This window comes from Colius striatus, chromosome 2 (assembly GCF_028858725.1).
Source record: "Colius striatus isolate bColStr4 chromosome 2, bColStr4.1.hap1, whole genome shotgun sequence".
Lineage (NCBI taxonomy): Eukaryota > Metazoa > Chordata > Aves > Coliiformes > Coliidae > Colius > Colius striatus.
The window spans coordinates 77,546,471-77,568,366 of NC_084760.1; the positions used below are offsets into that span (position 1 = coordinate 77,546,471).

The 21,896-nt window shown below is 39.1% G+C and overlaps 1 protein-coding gene across 2 annotated transcripts in view; it reads left to right on the plus strand.

Annotated features, from left to right (window-relative positions):
• Positions 1 to 21,896, plus strand: part of RASGRP3 (RAS guanyl releasing protein 3) — a 66,930-nt gene that overhangs the window by 30,367 nt on the left and 14,667 nt on the right. For both annotated transcript variants that reach the window (XM_061991180.1, XM_061991181.1), the window contains exons 2-10: positions 4,064 to 4,254; positions 5,773 to 5,873; positions 6,505 to 6,569; positions 8,800 to 8,931; positions 10,374 to 10,521; positions 12,435 to 12,608; positions 12,965 to 13,081; positions 13,388 to 13,663; positions 20,531 to 20,608. In XM_061991180.1, coding sequence (XP_061847164.1) covers positions 4,185 to 4,254; positions 5,773 to 5,873; positions 6,505 to 6,569; positions 8,800 to 8,931; positions 10,374 to 10,521; positions 12,435 to 12,608; positions 12,965 to 13,081; positions 13,388 to 13,663; positions 20,531 to 20,608 — 1,161 coding nt within the window. In that variant the 5' untranslated portion in view covers positions 4,064 to 4,184. The remainder of the gene's footprint in view (positions 1 to 4,063; positions 4,255 to 5,772; positions 5,874 to 6,504; positions 6,570 to 8,799; positions 8,932 to 10,373; positions 10,522 to 12,434; positions 12,609 to 12,964; positions 13,082 to 13,387; positions 13,664 to 20,530; positions 20,609 to 21,896) is intronic.

A 21,896-nucleotide genomic window follows, 5' to 3' on the forward strand; every position in this document is an offset into this window, starting at 1 on the left:
GTAGTTCAGTCCTTCAGGGACTTCTCTGGGCACATCAGTACAGATGTTTCTCCTTTGCCCCTAAGTGGGAAGTGCACATCCCATAATGGTAATATTTAATGAAATAAAGCGTGATATGCCTGATACTGTGACTTGGTTCACAGGAATATTGTGGTTGTATCTGTTAGCTAAATGAAAGGGGTCCTTCAGACAGAGCTGTAGGCTTTAAGGAAACACTAAGGTTTATGTTAATAATTTTTCTACCATCCTTCAGCTAGTACTGACTACTACCCTGAAATCACTTCCCAACACATTGTAGGTTCCCAGCAAGACTCCTAGTGGAATCTGTCATTTCAAATAACCTGATTAAGAAATTAGAATGGATAGCTGTGGGCAATTGTGTGCCTCCTGCGTCCGTAATAGCCTCTAGCAACCACAATAAACCCAACAGGACTTAAAATTCCATTATAAGGCAAAAAAAGAGGAGGAGGGGTTAGTTTCATTGTAGTATGCAATCATTCACTGTGATTTCATTGCAAGAGCTCTGGTTTTCTTGTCCAGCATTACTGAATCCTCCTGAAACAGTTCAATGGCAGTGCACCTGGGGGCAGAGATTTTCTAGGTTATCTTTATTTGGAAGTCCAACTGCACCTTTGGGAATCAAATCTTTTAATAGCAACCACTTATTTCAAAGTTTTTAATTCTTCACATATATTGTATACATATACATTTTACTATATACACATGATTATATGTATATATATACATTACTACATGTACAATTTTTTGTACTTATGTGTTGAGCCATTGACTTTCAAAATATAATTTCTTTAATTTATGTAGGTGAAATTTATAGTTGCATTTTTACTCATCCACCTCTAGAGGTGTTGGTGTGGTTGGATACAATTGTGGCCTGATAAACAGAAGACATTTGTTATTCTAGTAGCACAGCAGTGCTTATTCACACAAATAATGAGGTAATGGTTGTGGTTGTTGAAGTCAGCAGTCAAGAGATGTGATAGCAGCTTTTGGCTCAGCTGTGGATATGTGGCTTAGCCCCAGTCACCTAGTTCTTCCTCCAGTGGAAATGTTTTATTCTTTGTTTAAAAGCATTATGGGAACAAAATCATTTAGTGGACATATAGGCTGTTTAGGGGGATGGTACTGTAACATCAGAGTCTGATGGTTAAATAATTGTCATGTAATTAAAAAAAGAAAAATCCTGCAATTTTACATGCAACATTATTTGTTGATTACTATATGGCTGCCCTAATACTGTTGCCAACAGAAGACAGCAATACTCTCCTTTGCCACGTATTAGAGAGGATGGTAATACTAACAGAACTGAAAAGGTAGATCAAATCTCTTCCCATCCTACATTGCATGCTCAGCATTTTTCAAGACATAGGCTGAAAATACAATAGCTTTTCTGAATTCTATTTTTCCAAAAGCTGACTAAAAAAATCATTTGAAATAGACAGTGTTAAATTTCTTTTATTTTTCTTCTCTTGAAAAAACCCCTCCAAGTCAGATAAATGTGGGGGAGCTAAATAGCTGGCTCTGTCAAAAACCAAGCCAGTAATTTAAGCACATAGAAAAGGATTTTGGGATACTCAGAAAAGGACAAACATGTCCAAAGTGGAATTCTAGCAAAAGTAAGTTGTAAAAGTACAAATCTGTGATCTTGAAAAACGTCATTCAGCTGCTGGCTAACTCTCAAAGCAAGTAAACCAAGTAAATGCTCTACTTTGGTTTTTTTTCCCCTTGAAATACATAAACAGTCTTGAGAAGAAAGACTGAGCCTAGGGTAACTAAGGCTTATTTGTGGCCTGACTAACAGGTTAGAGAGAGACATATCTCCAAGTATTGTCTCTGTGGTCCATTTTGAACAACTTTGGTGTTTGAGCAACTCACAGCTTTAGCAGTAAGGGTTGAGGCTACCCAGCTTAGCCCCACACCTAACTGTTAGAACACCTTCTGCAACAATGCCAAGCATGGGTTCAAAGGCAAGGACCGCTGTGTAACCACCTTCCCCTTTTTCTTAGGTGAGTGCTCTCGCTACTTACTCTTGTGTGAAAAGGGCAGTTTTCCCCTAATTCTTTGCAAACAGGAGCTCTGCTCTTTTACTGGAAAAACAGATGCCTATTCCTTTGAGACAAAGTTCTGCACCACCAAACTCAGAGGAAAGTGCTTTCTTGCAGCTGGGAGGAAGGCACTGAAGGGGCAGGACTTAGGCTTGTAGAGTTTTGCTCATGTTTCCTGTTGTCTGACCTGGGCTGCTGTAACACTGCGTGTGCACTGACTTGTAAAAACTCCCTGCTCAGTGAGGTGTGCTTATTTCCTGACAGCTTCTTCTCACCTTCAGGCAAAAATGTGTCATGTCTAACTCCTTTGTTGGCTGCGATCAGTAAGAATCTCACTGTAGGTACCCATCTAAATATAATAGTATCTTTGGCTGAATTGTACATTTTTAAGGTCTTGTAAGTAAAGACTGTTGTATGTTTAGAGAAGCCTGGGGCCTGCAGGAATTTGAAGCCAAATCTATAGAGAACTATCCAGTGCATGGTACTTTTCCAGGTGTCGGGATGCAATACACTGTGCAGAGGGTCCTTGTGAATCTCAGGTGCAGGTGGGAGGTAGCACAGGCCAGTAACAGGCAGTTTGCATGTGCCAACTCTGTTTGGGAGATTGAGAGACTTCACTGCTGTAGATACAGGCCAGCCTCTACTTGGTTGGCCTCAGCACTTAGGAGCCAGTCTGGACATGGCCAATTTAGTAGCGTGGATCTAGTCTGAATGAGCAGCATTTTCTCTTCTTTCTGGGAAGTGAGAGTTGTGTCAGAATGCATCAGCCCTGTCATCTGCTGAGGAAGGGGTATGACTGCCCATGCCATGTGTGTGAGCTGACAGGGTCAGGCAGCACTAGCAGGGCTGGCAAAGCTGCCACTGCCTCATGTCCCTTGAGTGGCCAACCCACAGTGATGCCTACAGGGCTGCAAACTCATCACCGAGACCTAGCTTGGAGCATTTTTTGCGTATAGTAACAGCGCATTTGGGAGAGGCTCAGGGTGGGTTAGTAAAAAGGGTAAAGGATGCCAGTCCCATCAAGACTCAATTTGCATTTTAAGGTCTGTGATAATGATAGGTTTGAAAAACCTTCCGTTTTGGGTGAATTAAGGTAGGTATATGGTTCCTTAATTCTTTGCAGGACCAACATAAAGAAGTCACATACATGCAACAAGTTCTAAAAAGCAACTTCCCATATTCCTCCTTTGTTTTTCTTCAAGGACTGTTGTAGCTCTACTCTTTGCTTTTTTCCTAGAAAACTTGCTGGATGTACTTTGTTACTGTTTGTCACATTTCAAGCACTCGCTTGGGATCAGACAGTAGTGAGGCTTGGTAACAGACAATAAAATACTGAAATCTTACCTTCTTTAAATACAACCTGTAAAATTATTTCTGAAAAAATATTTTGTGCATCTTTCAGGTAAATAGATATTTGATAATTAAATTCACAGTAGACATATGGTCCAATTTTTAAGTTTCTGTCTATGTTCAGTTTCCTGTGAATGTTCAGCTACCACTGGGACATTTATTTTTAAAAGCTGTAGGGACTGATCTTAATGTTCTTTGGAAAATTGCCTCCTAGTTTAATGTTTGCTATGAACTTCATTAGCCATTTTATGAGATCTGTGCCAATTAAGACCATTAGTATTACCCCGTAACCTTAGGAAAAAAAAGGGTTACACTTAAAAACATAAACTCAGGTTAACAAAAGGTGGCTTATCAAGTGTAAATAAAATGACCTGAACAAAACGTGCGTCATTGTACATACATGCCCTCATTTACCATCTGCTTTCTGTTTTATGACTCTAGCTATGGATTTATTTTGTGCTAGTGGACAAACAATTGGACAACACTTAAAAACACAGGTTGGAATGTAGGGAAAGCTTATAGCAGTTTTTCATGTGCTTTTTATTGTATGGGGAAAAATCAGTTTACAGAAAAGATATAGAGTTGAACTGTAAACATTGCATCCTGATGAGTATTCCATATAGTCATATGATTTTATTTACTTTCTTCAGATTTTCCTTGAAGTCCAGCTAAGAATGCAACCAACAATAAAATGAAAGGGCTGTGCAGCTGAAGAAGCATCCTTCTGCTTGGTGAAAATGTCTCTTGTTTTTTGACAACGATTAAAGGACAATGGGGTCAAACACGCTTGGGAAAGCTGCAACGTTAGACGAGCTTTTGAACACTTGTATTGAAATGTTCGGTATGCTTTTCTGAGATTTTACTTTGCCGTTCTTGAAATCCATCTTCAGATATAACCCATGCTGTTTTCTGATTTAGCTAGTCTTTCCCTTGACAAAGAGCATTTCTGTTCTATAAAGTTTTCCATGTTTCATTTTGGCCCAGAATCACATGGGCCAGAATTTCAGTCACATGCATGCTGTATTACATTTTCTTAATATAGATAAGGCACAATGGTGGATATATTGGTTTTTAAAATGCTGGCCTTCACCAAGAGAAGTGTTTAGTTGAATTATTCAACAGTTATTTCTGGAATTGATCTTTGTCTTGAGTGGTTACACAGCTGCATATTTGACCAGTCATTTTTTGGAAAGGTTTTCCAAATCATCATGCAATAATTGGCAAGAATATGACTTAAGACTCATATAATCTTTTTCCTCTTATTAAAAGGTAATGTATCAGCTCTGAGGGAAAGAATGGATGAAATAGACCTTGATCCATAACACCACTAATGATTACACATGTCAAATTGCAGTCAGATAAGTTCATGGATGGATTTAAATGTTTCGAAATGGGGCTTTAATTCACAAAGCTACATTTAGATTCTCTTGAAATGCAAGACAACTTTTGATTAATTTTTTGTGTTAATTTTTTTTCTCTTGTGGAGAGAAACAAGTATCTAAAGGTGAGAGACATTCAATAATTGAGGGACAAACACATATTTTCTACTGACTGTAGTGAATCCCCATGTATCCGTTTCTACAGACTACCATCAAACCAGTTGTTCTAAAACCTAATTAAAGTATTCGCAGAGCCCATATACTTGTTGTCAGTTGGAAATCATGCCTCTCTTCCTTGTATGCACACTCCCTTGAGAAATGTAGTCCATATGTTATTCCCATTTCACACATGCATATCATCTACTCTCTTTTAAAAGAATGACAGAGAATCATTTAAGATTGTAGATGTTGAAGAAGCTGATGGTCAACGAGCCTGCTGGGAAATAACTATTTAGTTTCAGCAGATGCATTGCAAAGGCATAAGTGTCTGTAAGGCAGCTGGAGATGTGACCCTGGGCAGAGATGTGAGGTGCTGCTTTGACATTTAATTCCTTGAGGCAGATTTCTTTTTTAACAATTTAATTGTTAACATAATGCTATAAAGGTGCAATAAAACAAATATTGAAAGTGGTTGTTCATAAACCATCTCCTGCTGCTTTTGTTGGACTAATTTTGGATTTTTCCTTTGGATTACTGGCAATCTCTTTCTATAACATTTAGCATGATGCTGTCCATGCCTCATTTTTTTGAGCTATGACCTGTTTTTTACACTGGTTTGAGATTTTTTTCCCTTTAAATGCCTAGCACTACGATCCAACAATAGTAATTACAGGAGCATTTTTGTGCTTTGGTTTTATTTCTTACCTGTTTGGTAAATAATGAGTCAACATATCCACTTTTGATCCTTTCTATCTGTCTCTGCTTTAATAATATATGCTTGGTTCATAAGTCATGGTTAACTCATTGTTCCTCTTTTCCAGATGACAAAGGAAATCAGTGCTCCAGCCATTTGCCAAGAAACTTTCTTTTAATGCACCGGTGGTATCTGCCTTCCACAGAGCTGGCTGGCAAGCTTCTGTCCACATATCCTTTCACAAAGTCTGGCAAATCAACATTACAACATCAAAAGCAGATTTATTCTGTGACTGCCTGTAAAACTGTATTAATTAGTAACAAAAAAGCTTTAAAGGTGAAGAATTTCAACCTAAAAGGTGGAAGTTTGCGAGCTTCTCATGCCACTGTTTGTGGACTCTTTCCTTACATACAAGCATACTGAGGCCTACTTTGCATTAACAAAATGGAAATATGTGGCCAAGATAACTTCACAAATGTATCACAGTGGGCTGGCTATGAACTTCTAGTGGTAGCTAAGCACCTGCGTGTCATTTATACCTCTTAAAGAATTCAGTAATCATAAGTATTATCATATTTCGTTAGCCACAGCTGTCAAGAAACCGTTCAGCAGAATATTCAGAGTAGTATGGTATAAGAGAGGCATTTTTGCTAGGGCCAAGAACAAAGCAGTAGCCAGGAAATGGTCTTTATCTCCTAAGGTGCTGTGAAAGTGAATGAAATATCACAGTATACTGTGGTTATCTCTAGAAAAAAACATTCAATACTGTTTTTTATTCAGTTGGTCTCGAATCAGGGTGATTTGCGGACAAAAACAACATTAATGAATCAAGGCACACAAAGCTTTCTTTAACTGTCGTACATATAGAGATGCCAATGGGGAGAACTGCAATGAATTCAGATTAAAAATCTGCTATTTCATGAGGTAAGCATGCTTCTGGTCCTCTAGCTTCTGTGAATATTATCAATATGATTTCTTTTCGTAAAGATTAAAACTAAACCTTGAAGATATTAAGCTTTTCTACTTTCCTTTTTGTTTTACTTGATCTCCAGTCCATAGTGAGTGAGTTTCTGTGCTTTGAAAACAATTGTTTTCAATTTGAACTATACAGCCTTTAAGACATTTTACTGCATTGAGCTAAAAAAATAATCGAAAACTTGTGCTATGATTTATCTGGTGATTGAGTGTGGCACCTCTTAGAGGGACATTAGTCCGGTGCCATACAAAGGAGAGACACTTTTTGCTTCAAGATGTAATCTAATGTGGTAGAGGGTGGCTGTTGGCTTCAGTTCACACAATTCCTACATAATATATGATGACAGAAGTATGTTAGTAATGCCAAAGCTATTACAGTTTGAGTATGTTCTGATTGTTGCACCTGTCTCTGACCTTGTTTCTATGTGAAAGTTTTCACATATTAGGCTTGTGTAGGAACATTCCTGCATTAAAAAGAAAGTATGAATTTTTAAGTTAACATGATATAACCAGCTTCCCTCAAACAAATGTTTTTTCTTCCTTCCTCTGGACTAAGTTATATTACTGTGAAGAAAAGCAAGGGGAATTACTGAAAGCAGGACTGATAAAGACTCTCCAATAGCCCCTTAAATAGCAGAGAAGACACTTTGTTTGCATGGTTATATGGTAGAACTGCCATTCAAATTCATATTTCCCTTTCCACTAAAACATTTTTCTGAGCAGGCAAAGTGTCTCACTTGGCCAATGTCTAAGTGCAAGTGTTATTTGGGTGTCCTGGCAGCATAGAATTATGGAATAAAATCATAGAATCCTTATGGTTGGGAAAGACCTTTAAGATCATCAAGTCCAACTACTAACCTCTCTCTGCCAAGCCCATCACTAAATTTAACCATAACCCTCAGCATTTCATCCATACATCTTTTGAATACCTCTAGATATGGTGACTCCACCACTTCCCTGGACAGCCTGTTCCAGTACTTAACAACCCTCTTGGTAAAAAACTTCTTCGTAATGTCTAAACCTCTCCTTAAACCCATTTCCTCATGTCCTATCATTCATTACCAGAGAGAAGAGATCAGTCTTCACCTCACTACAAGTCCCTTTCAAGTAGTTGTAGAGAGTGGTCATATCTCCCCTCAGCCTCCTCTTCTCTAGTCTAAACATCCCCAGCTCCCTTAGCCGCTCCTCATAAGAACTATTCTTTAGACCCTTCACCGGCTTTGTTGCCCATCTCTGGACATGCTCCAGCACCTCAGTGTCCTTCTTGTAGTGAGGGGCTGAACTGAACACAGCACTTGAGGTGCAGCCTCACCAGCACCTGAAGAGCCTTCCTGCCCTCAAGCATGTCTACGCACTCACCCAGCTTCATATCATCAGCAAATTTACTGAGAGTGAAGTCAATCCCCTCATCAAGGTCATTGATGAAGATGTTAAACAAAACAAGCCCCAGCAGCAAGCCCTGTGGAACACCACAGGTGATTGACTGCCAACTGGATTTAACTCCTTTCACTATGACTTTCTGGGCTCAGCCAGGCAGACAGTTTTTCATCCATCATAGAGTAGGTCCATCCAAGCCATGGGCAGCCAGTTTCTTCAGGAGGATGATGTGGGAGACTGTGTCTAAAGTCTTACTAAAGTCCAGGCAGACCACATCCACAGCCTTTCCCTCATCCACTAAGTGGGTCACCTTGTCATAGAAGGAGATCAGATTAGTCAGACAGGACCTGCTCTTCATAAAGCCATGTTGACTGGGCCTGATCCCTTGGTTGCCCTGTACATGCCTCAGGATGGTGCTCAGGATAATGTGTTCCATAACCTTCTCTGTCTGGCTGACAAGCCTGTAGTTCCCAGGATCTTCCTTCTGGCCCATGAGTCAGGACACATGTGTGTGCCTTTTCCGTATGTCACCTGAGGCATCACTTGAATTTTGCATTTTAGTAGAATACTACTGTGTTGAGTTAAGCAAAGGAAATTATGTGATAAGGTGGCTTTTGCCACTTCAATGTCACAGATAATTACAGAAGCAGGAAGCTGAGGTAGTCCAGCCTCTCTACCTAAAGAACAATGGGTCTGAAATACCTGTAAATCCTATGAAATGAAACGTATATACATATATGCACCTATTGAATGTTATGCCTGAATCCCTGGGCATCTCTTAACCACTGTCTATGGATTTCAGATACTGGATTTTGGAATTTCCTGCAGAGTTCAACTTGGATCTTGGGCTGATTCGTTTGACTGAAGAGTTTCGAGAAGTAGCCAGTCAGCTTGGATATGAGGATCACATCCATCTCATTGATATTTCCAGCATGTAAGGATGTCATCTTTCAGTCTCTGTAACAGCAGAATTCTAGTTATGTGCAAAATGAAAAATATTAAGGCCCATCTTATAGAATCATAGAATTGTTTAGTTGGAAAAGACCTTTAAGATCATCAAGTCCAACCACTAACCTCACGCTGCCAAGCCCACCACTAAACCATGTCCCTCAGCACCTCATCTACATGTTTTTTATTATATCAGGGGATGGTGACTCCACCACTTCCCTGAGCAGCCTGTTCCAGTGTCTAACAACCTTCACAGTGAAAAAGTTCTTCCTAATATTCAACCTTGATCTTCAGAGAGCAAAAAGGCAGTTACAATAAGATTATATTTTCTTCTAAATCTGAAGTTACTAAAAAATAATTCCAGTTCTAGTTGTAGTGTCACAGTAAAGAGAAGATTCTTATTTGTATGTAAGTTTTTAATATAAATATGAAATAAATCATTTTCCTGACAAAGCTAGTGCCAATTAAGTGATTCATTTTTTTCCTATAATTTTCATACAGATTACAAGCAATGAAGTGACTGGCATGTTGTGTAAATACTACATTTTCTCTGGGAAGACTTTTTATTTTCTCATCAGTGACCTGTTATCTTTCTCTTGTGGCCTTCTGTATACTTCTTTTTTATGATTTAACTAGATATTCTTCAGCACTCGCATTTGTGGGTTTGTTGCATCAAAATGATTATAGTACTATTTCATTGACATACGGATACTAAAGTTATGTTTTAAACATCACCAGACAGACGTTTGTATGTATCTCGCCCAATATTACAGATTTTCTTTTACAATATGGCAAATGCGTAGTGATTTTTTCCTTATTTAAAAATGGCATAGTAAGCTGGAAGGACAGCACTATTACTTTTAATGAAGGTTGCAAGACTTTCCACAAGAACAATATCAGAAAATATTGTTAGCAACCTCTTTCTGCTCTCTGAAGTGCTTTTACTGTACATGGGCAGGAATTATTCCATTGCTTGCAAACATATTACTGTCCACCCCTTTCTTACTGTTCCATTGGCTATTTGTTTCTGTTGTTCCGTTATTTCATGGACCTGCAGCCTCATAGAGTGAAAATTAATCCTTGATATTTTTCAGGTCTTTTTTTGTTCTATATCAGAGTTTGGTGTGACCTATTCTTGTATTTCCAAAGCAATTTTTAATTATGGCTTCCTAAATGATAGAATATATGGTCCTTTTGTTCTTAGAGTCACTTGCTATTGTTTCTCATTTGCAGTAGTGCCTCTGAAACTCTTATCTTCTGTTATGCACCTGAACAGGTCTTACTCTCAGTGTTTGTTATGTGCTAGATGTCACAGGTCAGAAAACTTATGATCTGCCTCTTGGTAATTTTACACTATGTGTGCAAACCATGAGCTACATTCACATATACCCAAACAGATATGAGAATTGTACCTATTTTTTGTTGCAGTCCCTCCTATGACTGGATGAGAAGAGTTACACAACGGAAGAGGATTTCTAAGAAAGGAAAAGCCTGCCTGCTGTTTGACCATCTGGAGCCTATTGAGCTAGCTGAACACCTCACATTTCTGGAGCATAAATCTTTTAGGAGAATTTCTGTAAGAAGCCTACAACTTTGTCACTTTCTATTAGGAGCCTGTTCTTAAAAAGAGTTCACATGGTTTAACATTTATGACCTTTCCCCTCAACATTTCAGTGTATTAAATCTTTAGAATCCTTCATATGATGTACATAGCCATGGCTACACCAGCACTTCCTTAATCTTTTTTTGTTGTTAATGATTTTAGTGACAGAAGTTAATTTTGTAGAGAAATCCTGGTCAAAAGTTACTGCTAAAAGCTACTGCAGCTATGTGTGGTGGCCACTGATTAAACTAATAATACCGTTCAAAATCTTCAGGGGTTTGAGAGGGGTTTTTTTTCCCTCTGAGGAAAGTAGTTACTTTTCAGGAACCATCAGAGTCTTTGCAATGAATGATTTTTGAAGAAACTGAAATGATATATAGTCTTTCTGTAGTCTCGGTTTGCTTCCAACCACTTCTTCATAAACTGCCCTTTTATTTGCTGGCTTAGAGTCAGAAGACATTTCAGATTGAAAAGGATCTCAGGAGGCCTGTAAGCCCAACCTCCTGCTCAAAGCAGGGTCCACTCTGATATAGAACATGTTCCTCAGGGACTTAGCCAGCTGGGTCTTGAAAACTTGCAAGAACAGAGACAGTACAAATTCTTTTTCCTCCTTCTCACATATTAGCACTGAGCAAATTTAGATGCACTTGCTACTTTTCACATAGGATTGTACATGAACAAGGGGCAAAAATGGATGAAAATGCAAATAAAATGTGAAGCAAACCAAATGAGTAACTCAAATCCTCAAAGAAATGCTGATTTCTGCTGGCAAATATCCATATGAAAAGGTCACATGATGTAACTGTGTCTGGTGACAAATGAAAGCCGTAAGTTCTCAAGATGACAGAAAAAAACCCAAAACTCTTCTTAAAGACTCTTCTTTAGGTATTCAGGAGCACGGGAGAAATCAACTACCAAAACTAAGACAAATGTGTGAGGGTTTTTTGTTTGTTTCAAGACAGATAGGAAAAAGGGCTCACTGAGGAGTTGAGGTGAGTTTAAATAAAATCACTTTTGACTTCATTTAATTACATTCAAAGGTTTGTTTCTCTAGACTTCAAATTATGGGAAAACACCCTACCATGATCTGTGCAAAGATAACCTCAAAGAAGGACAGAGGGGCATGAAAAAAGAGATGGATTTCTACCTAAAGATATATTAAAATTCTTTTGAGAACTCCAGAAAGAAAACTCAGACCTGCAATGAATGTTCTTTTTCTATTAATTCATCAGGTTGAATTTTGCTGTCTCAGATGTTTGTCAGCAACCAATTAGAGTTAATTAATATTATACTACCCTACAATGCAATGAAGAAGTTTGAAAGATCTGTTGCTTGTTTATATGAGACTGATAACCCAAAAGTTGTAAGAATGGTATCTTTCCAGAAAGTGAAGGGCACAGCTCAAAACATTGAGGTTGAAAAATGAGCTCAGTATCAGCATCTAATTTTAAAATTGGGAACTGCTACAGAGAAACAACTGGAATTTATTTGGGGATGTCAGTGAGCTCAGGTGGTTTGCTGTAAACTGTTCAGAAATGTAAGGGTACCGCTTGTTTCTGCAAGGTAGATGAAGGTGTCATCCCAAAAGCTATGTAATTGTAAAAGGTGATGAGTGTGAATCCTGTCTTTGATTTTACCTATTTCAAATAAGAAGGAGGGGGGAGGGGGAGGCGGGGAGAAGGAAATGCACTGTTAACTACAACAGAAATCATTTTAAAGCATCTGAAAACTGAAATACTGTTCATCTGCAGCTCTGAGACAACCATCCGCTATGTAACAGCATATGCCATCATACAGTCTTCTCGCAGGCAATTTTTGACCAGCTAAAACCAAGAAACCTCTGTTGTGTGTCATTGCTTTCAACTGAAATGCCTTTCCTCCGTTAGTTCACAGACTACCAAAGCTACGTGATCCACGGCTGCTTGGACAACAATCCTACTTTGGAGAGATCTATTGCTTTATTTAATGGTATCTCAAAGTGGGTCCAGCTTATGGTTCTCAGCAAACCAACACCCCAGCAAAGGGCAGAAGTAATCACAAAGTTTATCAATGTTGCACAGGTAAGTCTTACACATAAGTCTTTTTCCTCCAGTACAAATAGAGATTGCAGTAAACAGATTAACTTTTTGTGTTGTTTCCTCAGTGAATCACCGCAGGTTACTTGCTCAAGTGTGACATGTCTGCATTTGTTAACTAGCAAACATAAGTATAAGAAAATTTTTCTTTGTTGCATTCTGATTGGCAGTTGTCATCATTTCTTGCAGAGCTAGACTAATTTTAAAAAGAAATGCTGAACCATTCTGTCTGTAAACCGTGTCCCCTGGCTTACTCTCCCCTAGTTTACTGATTTCTGCCTTAGCAGCTGCCACATGTATTTCCTTGGTTTTTAATTATGCATGATTGATCAATCCTGCAGAAGCTCCTTCACCTCCAGAACTTCAACACACTGATGGCAGTTGTGGGAGGTCTAAGCCACAGCTCTATTTCTCGCCTGAAAGAAACTCATTCTCATCTGTCTTCAGAAGTCACAAAGGTATGGTGGACTCCACAATATAAACATATTGACCAGAACGTCATTTCTCTGAGGTCTGGTGGGCTCTGCAGTGCAGGTGTCTCACCAGCACAGTACTTGGGTTGTGGCAAGGCATCCTGAAATGCACTTGGATTGTATTTCTCTTGGTGGAAAAGGATCAGCTCATGGAGATCCTCTGCTTGACTGCCTGTGCCAGAGAGGAAATTAACACTGTCGACACCCTGATAAGAATGGTGCTCATTTAAAACAGATTAAGGAAATGCTATGAATGCTTTTACAGAGACTTGCTTCTCTGGCTATTTGTAGGACTGGAATGAAATGACAGAGCTGGTCTCTTCCAATGGAAACTACTGCAACTACCGCAAGGCTTTTGCTGACTGTGTTGGCTTCAAAATTCCTATTTTAGGAGTTCATTTGAAAGACTTGATTGCTGTCCATGTCATTTTTCCTGACTGGATAGATGAGAACAAAGTTAACATAGTGAAAATGCAGCAGCTTTCTATCACCTTGAGTGAACTGGTTTCCCTGCAAACTGCTTCTCATCACTTAGAGCCTAATTTGGATTTAATTAACCTGCTAACTGTAAGTATTGATCGTGTTTTGATTCATTTGGTTATTTAGATATTGAATATCAGTAGGAATACTCATCTCTACAGACATAAATGCAGTGTTATCTCAGTTTTGTAAAAGAAAAGGGAGAGAATATGGAAGAGAAACAAGTTCCCATGAAATGTGAATAAAGTCAAAGACAGTTTCATTACTATAGTACGTGACGTCTGGAAGCAACAACAGGATTGTTATCAATTATTTTAAAGACAATAGAAGGGGGGCTGTATTTGTGGTAGGAAAAGTAAAAACTAAGTTCTGACTACTTAGAATTGATGTTTATGACTTCTATGCGAAGATCAAGTGATGTGTTGACATGGACACATCAGTGAAATTCCAACTTGGCTGTCCATCTGTTCTCACTCCCTTGTGCTTTGTGTGAGACAGTACTCTTCCTATCCAGTAAATAAAAATTCTCTTCAATAGTGTTAAAGAGCTCCTGCAACCCCTTCATTTTCCCCTCCTCTTACCCTTTGGAAGTGGCTACATTTGAGAGGTTTTTAATTTGCACACATAAATTGACACATAATGATTTCAATGTCCTGTTTCAAACTAAAGGAAAGTGGTATTTCAAAAAGGCTAAATAAAACATGTTTATAAAAAACCTGCAACTGGCAATGCTAAAAGAAATTAATTGTCAGGTACCTTTTTAGTATTAGACAGTGACTGTCATTTTGATTAATACTGCACTGTATTTCAAAACATAGTCAAGTGTGGAGCCTGACCCATCAGGACTAATCCTATTTCTATTGAAATTGAGATATTTTAGCACTGCTTTTAAATGCAGCAGTGTTTGACCCAACACTACAGTTTGTCCAGGTCATAGGTAAAACCAGTGTCTTGGAATGAAAGATGGAACCTGTGTAACTTAAAAAAAAGAAATGTTGTTTGTTATAAACCTGTTGATATTGTAAGCAAATAAAAACCACCTACTCATCTGAAAATAGTCTGAAATACGTCAGGTTAAGTAAAGGACTCAAAATATGTAATCGGTTTATGCTATTTCTCTTCTTGTTACTTAACTTTGTCTTTTGGATCTCTACTCTGGACTGAAAGAGAACCTCTGTTCTCTTTAAATCAATAGAATTCTTTGACAATAAACTCAGAAGTAAGGAAGGTCTGTGTGTACTTAGGGGAGATTTCAGAATTTTTCCAGTGTTTATTTTGTTGGATAGCACAAACTTCTCAGAATTTAATTCCTGGGGAGGTGGAAACAAAATTCCAGCTTTTTCTCAGTTAGGTCACAGGCCTGAGGTGACTCTCCTTACGTAGCTCATTCTAGGTAAAGGCCTTAACTCAAGGGCTATTGGGCAGGACCTTTGGATGTTTTCCCTTTCATGTTTTACTTTAAAATGCTCAAAACATGCATATCTAGAAAGTAAGCAGAGATTGTAGTTTGTAGTAGATTTATGCTGGGACTGATCAGGTACAGGGGTTTACGCTATGGAGGCTGACAAACATGAGCCCTAGTTTGAAGCAACCAAGATTGTGTTGATATAGCTGCTGCTTCATTGTAACGAGGAATGGGAAAATTGGGGGAAGGGGAAAACTTTGTTCTATTGAACGTTGCATAGAGCAATCTGGTAACAAATCCTGACCACGGTTAGTAGGAGAGAGAAGGGAGAGTATATTGCCCACTGTCACACCCAACTCATTAAAATATTAGACCATAAGGGCAGATATTTGTTTCCTTGTGTTGTTTTAGTAGGGACTGAGAGTTGCTTCCCTCTTTCCCTCCCTGCTCGTTTCTGAAATCTCGTAGTTTCTTACAAGCTTGGCTGTGAGTAGGGGGAAGGAACCTCAGGTTTTAGAGAACTGAGTAATAATAAACTGAGCACAAAAGGGTAGAAATTAGACAACATGAAGTGAAAGATGGCAGCTGAACCACTGCTGATATCTTCATTAGCTATTCTGTCTTTTGGGCGACAGCCTTCTTTCCAAAAGGAGCAGAAAGCTTCAGTTTTTTCCAAGATCTTGAAGGTTCATTCCCATCATTGTATCAACTCAAGTTTATATATTTTACCTGTTTTTCCATTTTAAAAATATTCTCCTTGTTTTGTTTGGGGCTTTTTTTAGAAAAATGTTACAGATTTTGTTTATATCTGCATGCAATTCCACGCAGTATATTTCATCTACCAGGAGTAATAATGAAGTATGTGAGAAGTACTTTTTTGTCTATTAAGCTCTAATGTATTCACTCCTAATATAACTGTGTTGATTTTTATTACAATAGAGCCAAACAGACTGTAAATAAATGAAGCTGCCAGCTGCAATGTTAGTTTCAGAGCTGATAAAAATTACCTTGTGTCGCTTTTTAAATCTTGCAATGATTCGATGATGGTGCCTTTCAGTAGTGGTGAAGATAGCCATAGATTTCCTAGGTAGACAGCTGTAGGTATCCTAAAGCCTTTTAAAGGTAATTCTATCTTCATAGTGGACACTGAAAGTTTAGTTACAGTTAGGTCAAGTAGGTTTGATAGTGTGGGAGTTTTTATTTGAGTTGGTAACTCCTGGAAAAGACAAAACCAAGTTTCTACAAAAGGTTCTTGGACCTGAATATTGGTACATCTCATAATATGAATATTCTCAATTTTCCTCCAGTATGTAAGTTTTGTCCTGATTTGTACATATGAATACATTACAGTACTTTTTTTTTACAGTGGTCTCTTAAACAGTAATAATGAACTTGTATAGAATCAACCTTTTTCTTAAATAAGAAAGTTTTGAATTATATGCTGAAGAAGAAAGCTAAGACTGCAGCCCAAAGCTCGCTAAAAGTCGTAGATTCCAAAGAAACACAAGGAAAAACTTCTTCAATGTGAGGGTGATGGAGCACTGGAAAGGGCTGCCCAGAGAAGGAGACTCCAAAACCCACCTGGACGAGGTCCTGTGTGACCTACTCTAGGAGGTCCTGCTCTGGCAGGAGGGTTGGACTGGATGATCTTTCGAGGTCCCTTCCAATCCTTAATTTTCTATGATTCTGTGACCTTGCTATTTGCAAATGGTCTCTTAGCAGATTCAGCCTCCCTTGCTGCTGAACTCATCCTCAGTTTTAAGAGACTGAAGAAAGAGCTATTCTATTTATTGCTAGGTCTTCCTTTTCTAATGTAAACCATAATTTTTTCCTAATCTTTAATTCACTTTGAGAAACTCCCTTTCAAAACTAGTAAATGTGTATAAATGTGTAGAGTGCTTTTTCATTTGCATGTAAATCAACTGACCCAACTATTTGTTCACTACTGCTGTTTTCCTATGACTTCCATCCAGGCAGGCTTTTAGTAGGTGTTTTGTCCTGATAAGCCATGTGTAAATCCCTTGTCGGGCCTCCATCCTTTGCAGTATTGCCTTTTACACCACATTTAGCAAGCACTAACAGCTTGGTCTGTGCATGTCTGACAAGTCACATCACTGGGTCCTGGTTTGCTAGTCAAACAACTTGCACAAAAAGATTAAATGAGTATTTTGTGGACTAAGTGGGCATGTGGGAAACAACTTGCACAAAAAGATTAAATGAGTATTTTGTGGACTAAGTGGGCATGTTGGAATTTGCCCTGGTCTTTCCCTTCCTCATTGGTAGAGCCCTATGTGTTTGGGGCTGGGGGGTGGAGAGTCGGAGCTGATACCTTTCAGGTGATTTGGAAATGCTGACAGTTGGGGAGACTGTGTTAAGAGCCATGAAGTGACAGCTTACACACTGTCTTACTTACTATGTAACAGTTGAACAAGAGCTTGGTAGTAAACTTCAGGCCACCTGGTCAAGTATCTTTAAGGGCATTTTTCAGAGGCTATTGTGTGAATACATCTAAAGGATGAATAGAACAAGAAAAATCTCTGTGGTTTCAGTGGTAGCTGCTGAATGATCAGCATTTTGGAAAGCTGGGGCTCTCTCTCAATTTAGGTATCTGCATACAAACTTAGAAGTCTGCTTTCCACCCCCCATCTTTCTTATTGTCAGCATAAAGAATCAACTGCTAGCTCACAGATTTTTACCTTTGAACAAGAAGCTGACCAAAGCCATTATTTTGCATGGAAGTTAAAATGTCACAAACAAGACAAAGTTTATTGTACAGAGAGCAGTGAGACAAATGCCAGGCTTACTGGCATAGGAGACTGAATAGGCTTTAGTGATGGGAGTCCTCATTTAGTCATGTGTAAATAAATCTGACTTAAATGCACAAGAGAAATAAAAAGTGCCACGACTCATCTGTGGGTGAGCCCCAACGTATGTCACGGGGATAGACTCGCATCTCAGTGTGTGCAGCTCTTAGTCTGTGGTGTTCTTCCTCCATGTTGGCCACACTCGATCCATCTTCAGTGACTCTCTGCCTGGTACTGTACAGGTCCCTGGTCCAAAACCTGGACCTAAGAAGAAGAAGTAGTGAAAGGGGACATAGCATGAGAGGGATAATAGTTCTAATTTTCATCATTAGAAAAGTTAACATTTGGTATGGATGCTTAATAGATTTCCTTACCTGCTGTGCAGTATTTCCACATATTTCACAATGTGAATAAAAGGTTGTGGGAAAATGTTTCAGCACTTTTCTGTGAATTGCAAGAGAATCTCAGTCTCTCAACTAGTCTACAGTGTATTTATACTAACTGCATTAGGACTTATGTGGTGCCACCATTTTTCCCTCACTATCTTTACATCTCAACAGCTATTTATCTAACCTGTTCTGAGACTATATGCAAATGTCTGGAAAGTCCCAGTCATTTGTACAGTCTAGTGAAGAGAATGAGAAATATCTAAACAACCAAATTGAAAGTCACTCTCCCTTACTTGTGTTCAGTAAGTTCCACCTGCCATGCCTTTCTGATTCCTCCTCAATTCCCTCACCCCATCCCTACCCACAAATTGCTTGGAAAAACAGGACAGCAATGAGCTGTCAAATGAGCACAGAAACTGCCACCTTCTCTAAAGGTTATCCTAAGAAAACTCTGATCACACTGAATCTATCAGAGCAAAGCTGAAAACAAAATATAAAATGAAAGCTTATTTAACTGCAGGCTGATCATGCTTGTAACTTCTTTTGCTGGTATTTGGAGCTTCTGTACTAGCCAATACTTTGTCCACTGTGTGCCTACACAGTGTGCCTAAAGAAATTCTAACTGCTGCTTACGTTAAGGTCAGATAACTCAGGGAGAAGAGACAGAAACTTGCTAAGTAAATGCTAATGCATTCCCATCCCCAGTTCCACACTCTGCTTTTCTGGCCTGATGAGAAGACTGTGCTCTTTAGTAGGAACAGGGTAAGGCCTCTTGAACTAGCAATTCTGTTCAGTCCCAACCTGACCTGATAACCATTTGCTCCAGAAGAGTTCTGCTTACTTTATACCACCAAGGAACCTAACATGACAGTCACTGCATAACTAAGTCCATGAACAATATTTGTTGTGGTAGTCGCTGGATCCACGTTACCTTTAGGACAGGTCCTTACACTCCTCAGTGACAGCAGTGTGCTGGCTGAGCAAAGGAACCTGCAGCATGCTCAGCCTTTCACTGGTGTCCATAACCAAATTACAAAGTGCAAGAATTAGAGTAATGTTACAAAGAGACCAAATGAATAATGCAGAATCCAGGCACCTCTGAAGCCATGTGCTCTCTGGGGTGCACATTTGCCTTGGGAAAGGCGTGACTCCCGGCGTACTCATGGCACAAAGTTCTGCCAACAAGGAGATTCCTAGAGGTGGTTCTTCAGTATGGTGTCACTGATCCTGCTTTATGCTAATTTGACACTTCAGATCCTCTAAAAATAATCTTTTGTCACAGTCATTTAGTAGCAATTCTATCTGCCTGCTGGGAAATATCTTTTTAACTCAATCTTAGCTTAACTGAGGATTTGCAAGGTAGATAACTTCAAATCATGTCAATTACTCCAAAGCCAATTAATGTAGGGACAAGGTCACAGGAAACATACAAGGTTTGTTTCCTCTCACTGCAAAACATTAGCCATGGTGTTGATTGCTTTTCTCCTTCATCACTCTGAGCAAGAAAGAATACACTGCAGACCTGCATCAGCAGAAGATCACAGCTGCCAAAGTAAAAACAAACTAATTTTACTTCAAGTATATTTATGCCCCTTCTTTTCCTTTGATAAATCCTCTACAGAAAAGAATGAGTACATGAGGTGGGAAAGATATTTCATTTCTCTAAAAACAGGAGCTGCACAGGAATTTGTTTACTTTGTGGGAGGATTTTGGAGCAGGCAAAACTGAGCTAAAGTAACTGGGATTGCTCTTCATGGAGCACCTTGCTGCATCAGCAGTGGTGGCAAACCTGATTTGCCTCTCCCAAGCCTGTGTCAGTGCCCAGGGCTTTCCAGATAAACTTTAGCTGCATGGGCTGAGCTGGGTAGAAGAGCTGCAGTACTTTGACACTTCTTCAGAAACAAACAAGATGCAATCTGAAGTCCTTCTAGCCTAGTCCTTTTACAACTTCTTTCCTGCAGCTTTTTTATTCACCAGGTTATTCCTCTGAGATCTCTGATGGCCACTGAGATGCTAAAAGAAAGTACTTTGTGTAAGAGCGATCTCTGGTACCAATGTTCCTCTTTGGAGAAGGTCAACACGCAATCCCTCTTGATGTGTTAGGATGCAGGCTGTGACAGCCCTTGAGTACAGCACTTAGTACAGGGGTGAACAGCAACGTGTGCTCACCAGCATGGCTTATGTTAGCTCTGTGGAAAGTTGCCTCTTTCCAACTAGCTGCAAGCAGTTGCGGTATGGATCCTGAGTTCTGAGCAGCAAAGTTGTTTAGCTTTGGTGAGAGGTGTCTCTCTGTTTACAAGGCTATTACACTGAGTTGATTATGACAAAAGTTACTGGTTTTCTGTCTTACACATAGCTGTCCTTGGACCTCTATCACACTGAGGATGATATCTACAAACTCTCACTGATGCTGGAACCGAGGAACTCCAAATCTGTAGGTCATCTTTTACTGCATTTTCATATATTGCTTATTTTGCCTGTATGCAATGTATTAAATTTTAAAATGATAGCTCATAAGTGTCATTATTCTTATTCACTCAAAGCTTTTTAGTGTGTGTGCTTGTATAGTAAACACAGTCACTGTTTATATGTTTTTGTGCATATTGAAAGAGGTAACTAATGGAGCATACCAGACTTAATTACTAATTATTTTTCAACAAAAGCACTGCAAGTCATGGAAAACATAGTTCTGCTTTATGTCAAGATATGCTTTGTGAGTTTACATCAACTATTTATTATATGACTATTACTTCATTTTCTGGATGCTAGTGCAGTTATATAAAACTATATTGAGGCCAAAGATTTGGTTTAGGTAAGCCACAGAATTAGCTGTAGTGTTTTAAAGCCTGTTTGCTTATGTAGAATGTATCTTGGGCTCTCAACCAATCTTTAAACACTGCATGATAGGTACTTTTTTTTTTTTTTAGTATGTGCAACTACGGATAATGTTGCTTTGTTGCATTTTTCATTATGCTTTGCAAGTCTGAGGATACAGATAAATCTCTTAATCAACAGTTGAATTTCATTTAAAGCATTACTCTATTTTTTTGTTGCCAAAGTTGGGGGACTCCTCTGAGCATTTAATCAGTGTATTTAACATCCTTATTATCTAGCATATCCAGTATGTGATTCTCTTGAGCTGAGCCATCTTGTCTGACACTAGCAGAAACAAAGGGCGGCTGGAAATGTTTAGCAAGGTGTGAGAACAGAGTCCAATAGTCTGAGGTGCTTCACTGCAGTGGTTTTAATGTTTTTGAAGTATTTTTCAAAGCAGACAAGGAACAAGAGCCCCTTAATTTCCAAGTATACAGCTTCTCTGAGTTTTAAGATATTTCATCACTCTTAGACACCAGTTTGAGGACTACTTCAGGGTCCTGGTGGACAGTAGGATGAGCATGAGCCAGCAATGTGCCCTAATGGCCAAGAAGGCCAATGGCATCCTATTAGAAGGGATGTAGGTAGTAGGTGGAGAGAGTTTCTCCTCCCCCTCTACTCTGCCTTCGTGAGACCATATCTGGAATGTTGTGTCCAGTTCTGGGCTCCTCAGTTCAAGAAGGGCGGGGAGCTGCTGGAGAGGGTTCAGCACAGGGCCACCAAGATGATGAAGGGAGTGGAGCATCTCCCTTATGATGAAAGGCTGAGGAAGCTGGGGCTCTTCAGCTTGGAGGAGACTGAGGGGTGACCTCGTTAATGTTTACAAATACATAAAGAGTGGCTGTCAG